We start from the raw sequence: 6,730 nt of genomic DNA on the forward strand, positions 1-6,730 counted from the left end.
TTGAAAAAGTATACTGCACTAAATTCAATATGGTGACGTTCCCTTGTTGATTTTTCTTCCCGTTTAATAATAATTTTTATTTATTTATTTTTTTTTAATATTCTTAATAACTTTAAAAAAAAATAGAATAGAAACTTTTAGAACATACAAACAGCATGTCAAATGTTAGATACACTAATTGTTATGATTGTGTTGAAATTGAATTTTCAAAATATTATAAAATACGTATTTTTAATAACAGTACAACGTTATTTAGAAATAAGTAACAAGCCAAAAGATAATCACCGGCTCGAAAGAATCATCATCAAAAAGTAATCTCCGTGAAATCAAGAACGCCAATCTTATCATCAATGAAACATTTTTAATATCGCAATTTCGTCTCAGTTTTCAGATCAAAATACAATAAATGGAACACGTTTCAAACAGGGTCATTAAAAATTATTTTTTTATTGGAAGCAACGTGAAGTCAAAAATCACGAAAATTTAAATAGCAGGGGAAAAATTTCTTTACTTTTTCCCCCTTTTCTCCAATAAAAAAAAAAGATCGTTTGCAATAAATTGAAGAAGGTAAAAAAAAAATATTGATAAATAAAAAAAAAAATAACTCGTAAAATACGTCATTAACATAAGCAAGAACAAGTAAATTAGACGCGGTGGAAAATAAAAATGGCAAACATTAAAGATGGCAAACGTCCAAACGGCAATTTACTGGATAGAAATGGAATAAAAAGATGAAAAAGAGTTTTCGAAAAAAGTTCAATGCGAGATTATTTTTATTTTTTCTCTCGAAGAATTGTAAATATTATTCATCATGCCTCTGCTCGCTTTGGATGATTGCCAGATTAAAGAAGAAAAAAAAACTATATATATATTTATAGTATTAGGTACTTGAAAAATTGAGAGGAATGACAAAAAATGAGAAATTTCGAAAGGAGAATAAAACTATTTTATTTATTTCTGTTTGGAATAACTTTTCCGATAAGAAATAATATTGAAGTGCTTTAGGAAAAATATTGACAAATGGTGCCATCTATTGAGTAAGTGAGGACATATATAATATTTTTATGCGAAATTGTTTATGTTATGTAAGTGCAATAACTTGTAATGTAATTTGCTATGCAAATGTAAAAAAGTACTTTTTGATCATATTATATTTTTTGTTTTTGATTTCAGAAAGCTATGAATAAATTTTTTAAAAGATTAAAAAAGAATTATGGAATCATATAAAAGGAACATTTTAAAATAATTTCGAAAAGACTAAGTAGATTTTTTTTAAAGGGCATTGAACTAATTATTGCCCACCTCATCTGTGAATTAGTCTTGAACTCGTAAGTAACCTAAGCATTTTTATAGTAATTACTAAAAGTAATTTTCTGAGATTTCACCAACACAAGTATAATCAAATTTACTGCTACGAAATGTTCTTAAAGTTGTTGTAATGATATAAGAAAAGCTAATAATGCTACCATAAGATACTATTTTAAAGTGCGAAAATGTTGAATTTTCAAATAAAAAATATTTTTTAATTATTCATTGTTGTTAATTCCATTAAACAATTGTTAGAAACCAATTATTAATGCTACGAAGCATTGTTTTATATATACTATATGTATTTAATTAAGTTGTGTTGTAAATAATTAATATTGCCGCAAGACTTTCAATTATGTAATTCACAAGTTCTTATAATTATTAAAAAAATTAATAAACACAATTAATTATTATGAAAAATGTATTTTTTCATGAAATCATATTTGCTTAACAAATTTTAAATTAAGTGAGGTTGCAAAAATGACTCAGAAAATGTAAATTTCAAAATTATATTTAATTCTTTTTTAAGTCAGTTCTTTTAATTTTATTACTTTATTTATTTATTTTTAAATTTGATATGGATTCCGACGAAACCAGACTTTTCTAGAGAATCCAAGAAATTAGGAAAACAGACAAGTTAAAAAAAATTCATCTTGACTTTTTAAATGTAACGGATTGTATTTCCTATTATTTTAATTCTTAAGATATTGTGTTTTTATTTTATGTTAAATAACCAATCCATACGTTTTATTTTTTTTAGTTATTAAGTTATGTAATTTTAGAATTTAGTTTGTAATGTTTGTAATTTTACATTTTAGAAGACAAGAAAACTCATGGTTGAAACTTTGGATATTAGAATATTTTTCGTAAACAAAAGCATAGTTTCGACACTACATACAGATACTGATACTTTCAATACTACATACAGATACGAATCATAATGAATATTGACAATGAGCCGTTCACGTGATGTGTGACGTAAATGTCTTTTCAATTGCTTAATTTTATGTAATTCTTCCTAATTTTCTGCTCACTTTTTTATTACAGTTTTAATAATTCGCTTTCACTTGTGAGGAATTTGAATTTTTTAATAAAAGTTTCAACCACTTTCCAACCTGCTAACTAGATCTAGGTTCTGAATGAGAATACAGGTTTCTATCGTTTCAGACCGCTATAAGAAGAATTTATTGTGATATTATATTATTGCTGAACGGAATCTATCGTCATTAAGTTTCGTCCTCATTCCTACTTTTTAGGGTGCTTAAATCTGAAGCGGAGCTCTGTGTTTGATTAAAATACAAGTTTCAATTGTTCCTTAACGTTATGAGCAGAATTTATCGCTAACAGAATTATGCCCACTTTCCAACTACTTAAAATGCTCAAATCTCAACTGGACCTTTTTGCAGGCAGGCAATACAGGGTGCCATCGCTTCCTGGCAGAAACAAATGAAGTTAGCACAATTTAAATTTTATTCCGTAGAATTTATTTCCAAATAGAATTTAGGAATGATTAAAATTTAGACCACTTTGCAACTGAGCAACTGTAGCTCCGTGCTTAGAACAAGTTACAATTTTTTTTCTTTTTTTGAATGTTGTAAGCATTATTTATCTCGATTTTATCACCAAATGATATCCTAACTTCTTTCCTACATTTAAAAAAAAAAAAAAAGAAAAGAAAAAAAGAAATGTAACTGACAGACTACTAAAAAGAAGAAAATAGTTTTTCTTTATAATTACGTTCTGCATATAGAATAAAAAGGAGCAAATAATTCAAACTTTCACCTCGAACACACAGACACAAAAAAAAAAAAAAAAAAAAAAAACAAAGAGAAAAAGTAAGANAAAAAAAAAAAAAAAAAAAAAAAAAAAAGGAGCAGCAATTTTGAGGTCTATCACTAAGGCAATTTCCCCACTCCTTATTCGTCTTCGAAAATGTTTACATCTTTAAGTTTTTCGTTTTAGTTGTGTCAAAAATTTGACTTAACTTTCTCCCTTTAAGTTCACTAGTGAAACGTAATTGATCATGTCATTTTTCGCGAAATTGAAATCAATAAAATTGAAATCTTCTATCCAGCATGATAGAATTCCTTTATTCTAATAATAGAAATTTTTATTCTTAGGTTATAAAAAATATAAACATTTGGTAAAGGTGCAGTTCCGATAATTCAAACTTTGTAATTTACTAATCATTTTATTATTTACTACTAGTGAGGGAAATAAAAAAGGTTTGCTTTTGTTCGAAACTCTTACTCTAAATTTCAGATAAGTAAAGTTATCAATTCTTATCTCTAAAAACCCTTATCTAATTCTCACCAGGAGTTATAATCAAGTAATTTTGTTAATTTATTTCGGTCATAGAAATTCTGCTATTTATTAATCTACGCATTAATTAAAATCTTTAAAATCGTACTAACCAATTTATTTTCAAATTATAAATACCTTTCCAAAAACCAATTAAATTTTTTTTCTTGGAATAAACGTCACTTTCCACGTTTTTACTGTATCCAAAGTTCAAACAAAGTGATCAATTTATGTCACTATCACTGTTTGCTATAGTTATTCCTTAAAAATTTTCTTGATTCTAAGCTAATGTCAATGTATGATCACGTGGTCGTTGGTGCTGGAATTGTGGGGTCATGGACAGCTTATCAGCTTGCGTTGCTTGGAAAAAATGTTCTTTTATTGGAACAGGTATGTGATTTATTTACTTTCAGACGATTTATATCTCTTCTTTCTTATAATTACATTTTTTTAGCTGAAGAGAAAATAAGTTATCTCGAGATCTCATTTTGATGTAAGAAAAAATAAATCTTTTAAATAAGGGATTAAAAGAAAGCTAGAAATTAATTAAATTACATGGTGTGCGAATAGTTGTTAGAATTAGTAAATGTTATTTGATTATTTGTTATTTATGCTGGTGAAATTTTAAATAGTTAACGAAAAATTATTGCATTATTACAACATAGGAAAAGTTAATTTATTTTTCTCGTATTTCATTTGTTCTGTTCTATTTTTAGTATTATTTTTGATAAAAATTGCATACTTTGTGAGCATTTTTTCTAAAATGAATGAATAATTAAATTTGTCCCATCAAGGCGTAGCCGGGAAACTTTTCTGGATGGGATTTTGAAACTGATTGTTATACATTTTTCATATGACGATTAAATTATGAATGTTTTTAAATAATAATCTACTTCACAATGTAATTCTTGAATTGCGTCTGTAAATTAATAACTATTAATTTACAGAAAATAAAATATTTCGTATGATGTAATAGCAATACGAAATATTTTATTTAATAAAATGCAGCTTATAAGAAAGAAACTAAAAAAAATTTTTATCATGATTTTTCAGTCAAGTGATTTAAATTACCTTCTTCAGATAACTATACATGTCTGTTTGAAGGCTAAGCACATTAATCTGTCTTCAGTCCAAACAAAGAATTACTCAAAAATAAGTTCGAAAATTTTTTCATTGAAAATAAGTTTTTATTATTGTGTGTTTTCACTGGTTATAAGTGTATCTCAGTTTAAAGATTCTTGCTACAAAGGCAAATTACTTCGATAGCGTTTAACAATTTTTCTTTTGGAAAAAATGAAACTTGTTAAAAAGTTTTTACACCAGTGGTAATCATATAACTCCGTTACTATCTCTGTTGTGCCGGGAGAGCCCAACAGAGAGTCGAATTCTTGGCCATAGATGGCGTCACTGGAAAACAAGAACAATCGCACCCCTCTGCCTAAAAGTCAACAACTATCTCTGTTGTTTCAACCAAATCGATCTAATTTCTGTCTTAGGTTGATATTCACAGTTGAAATGACTGTAGTAAATTTGAATTTTTTGCAAATCTATCATTTTAAAATTCAATGTAAAAAAAAAAAAAGGAAAAGAAAAATTGAGTGTTTTAGTACTGTTCCTATCTGCAGTAATAGTGCTTATCAATGTTGCCCGATAGGTAGAATGTGATCTGGCGATTTCAGTTTTAAATTTATTTCAAATTTTTCCAATTTTGATGAACAGTTCTTAGTATTTTTCATCCACTTCTCTCATATTTTGTTTGGAAATTTCGGCATTCGTGGCAGATTGCACAAAAATAAAATCAAGATCTATAGTTTACATTTGTTATGGAAAATTTGTTAAGGAACAAAATGATCAAAGGCGTAGTATAGAAAATAAACAGAATTAATTAAAAAAGAGGCACTTGTTAACTGAAGGGACAGTGAGAATTATTTGGTGAGTCTAATAATGCATCGAAATAATTTAAATTCAAGATTTTTCAAATCCATCTGATAGGTTTCAAAACATGTACCAATGCTTTTACTGAATCGTGTTTTCAATCAATCTGACTTAATTGTTTCAATTCATTCTTTTTTACCAACCTTTTAATTTTCTGTTTCTTTCATTAAAATCATTCGTACTTTCGAATAATTAAAAAAAATTTTTTTTTTAAATTATCACTTTGCACTTTCTAGTTAGTAATAGCTGCCTTCTTTTGATAAATTAAGATAGGAGCAATAGAAATAACATTTGAAATTCATTTATTTAATTTTTATTTACAGAAAAATTGCAAGAATGCTGCTTTTTTTAAGCACTGTGTTAAAGTTTGCATTGTTCCAAGGAATTATTTCTGTGTTTCCACGGAAAAGTTCAATATTTCTTACGGTCGATTGGCAACGCATTCAATTCTGGACGATCATTTCTTCCGGGTATAGAGTGGTTTTAAAACCCAATCTCTCTCTTGGGTATGCCACTGTGTGTCAACATTTTCATTGTAAATGATAAATATAAAGCCATGCTAAAATTGTTTAAGTCTTAGCTTCAATGTTTGCTGATACATTTTACGGTTTTCTCTGTAGCTTTTTACGAGAAAATTAAATTTGATGACATCATTAAAATGAACACTCAACCATGGTCAAGCACCTAACCCATTTTTAGGGTTCTATCTTATAATGGCTATGGTAGGAATGCGAAAGTAATTTTGAACAACAGTCAGATGTCGTGATCAGCACCTGAGCTGGTATCCCTCCCTCCAATCTTTCACTACTTAACCAACGAAATAACTTTCAACAACGACAGATTTGACAGTTACCTCGTTGTGTATATATGCCGGACTTGATCTTAGATAAGAAACTTGATGTTAGACAGAAACTGTCAGATATAAGACCAAGCTTTGAATTTTTTTTGTTCCAATAGACAGCCACAAACAAATATTCCATTAGGGGCCATCCACAAATGATGTACAGTCCGCAAAAAAAAAAGATATCACCCTGAATAACTTTCGTTCTAATGATCGGATTTTCACGAACTAAAAGTCAATCTTAATGGTTCCCGGGGGTGACCTCAAATATGCTAATTAATTAGTGCTAACTATTAATTAAGTTACCAAATCAGACACAAAAACGTACTTTCTCTGAATAAACAT

General features: G+C 27.8%; 1 protein-coding gene across 2 annotated transcripts in view; it reads left to right on the forward strand.

Moving 5' to 3' along the window:
- Positions 1–3,219: 3,219 nt before the first annotated feature.
- The window catches only part of LOC122268225 (peroxisomal sarcosine oxidase), a 41,397-nt gene continuing 37,886 nt past the window's right edge, over positions 3,220–6,730 (forward strand). Inside the window, exon 1 of one of the 2 annotated variants that reach the window (XM_043054641.2) lies at positions 3,220–3,999. In XM_043054641.2, coding sequence (XP_042910575.1) covers positions 3,898–3,999 — 102 coding nt within the window. In that variant the 5' untranslated portion in view covers positions 3,220–3,897. The remainder of the gene's footprint in view (positions 4,000–6,730) is intronic. The other variant, XM_043054642.2, reaches the window with a different exon arrangement.

This window comes from Parasteatoda tepidariorum, chromosome 2, assembly GCF_043381705.1.
Source record: "Parasteatoda tepidariorum isolate YZ-2023 chromosome 2, CAS_Ptep_4.0, whole genome shotgun sequence".
NCBI classification, from domain to species: Eukaryota; Metazoa; Arthropoda; class Arachnida; order Araneae; family Theridiidae; genus Parasteatoda; species Parasteatoda tepidariorum.